This window comes from Pterocles gutturalis, unplaced genomic scaffold (assembly GCF_000699245.1).
Source record: "Pterocles gutturalis isolate BGI_N339 unplaced genomic scaffold, ASM69924v1 scaffold21611, whole genome shotgun sequence".
Lineage (NCBI taxonomy): Eukaryota > Metazoa > Chordata > Aves > Pterocliformes > Pteroclidae > Pterocles > Pterocles gutturalis.
Window position 1 is genome coordinate 3,522 of NW_010100921.1, and position 281 is coordinate 3,802.

Genomic DNA, 281 nt, shown 5'->3' on the forward strand with positions numbered 1-281 from the left:
TCAGGGGGTGGGGGGCGGCCCCCTGCCGAGAAGCAGAGTCCAGGTGAGCCTCCTCCCTGCTGCAAGACCCCTTCAGTCCCACACGGCCCCTGGGGCTAAAGTCTGCCCCGTCAGCCCAGAGAAAAGCGCCGGGAGCTGGGCTGCAGCTCTGGCCGTGCCTTACCTTTGGGCCTGGAGACCTCGGTGGCGTTGGGGGCCGTCATGGCAATGCAGACATCGTCCTGGGGAAACTGGTCGCACTTGAGCATCTCGGGCCAGAAGAAGCCGAAGAACTGCATGAC

General features: G+C 65.1%; 1 protein-coding gene across 1 annotated transcript in view; it reads right to left on the bottom strand.

Annotated features, from left to right (window-relative positions):
* Positions 1-163: 163 nt before the first annotated feature.
* The window catches only part of LOC104467723 (secreted frizzled-related protein 1-like), a gene marked incomplete at both ends in the record, with an annotated part of 416 nt that continues 298 nt past the window's right edge, over positions 164-281 (bottom strand). Inside the window, one exon of the mRNA XM_010081605.1 lies at positions 164-276. Coding sequence (XP_010079907.1) covers positions 164-276 — 113 coding nt within the window. The remainder of the gene's footprint in view (positions 277-281) is intronic.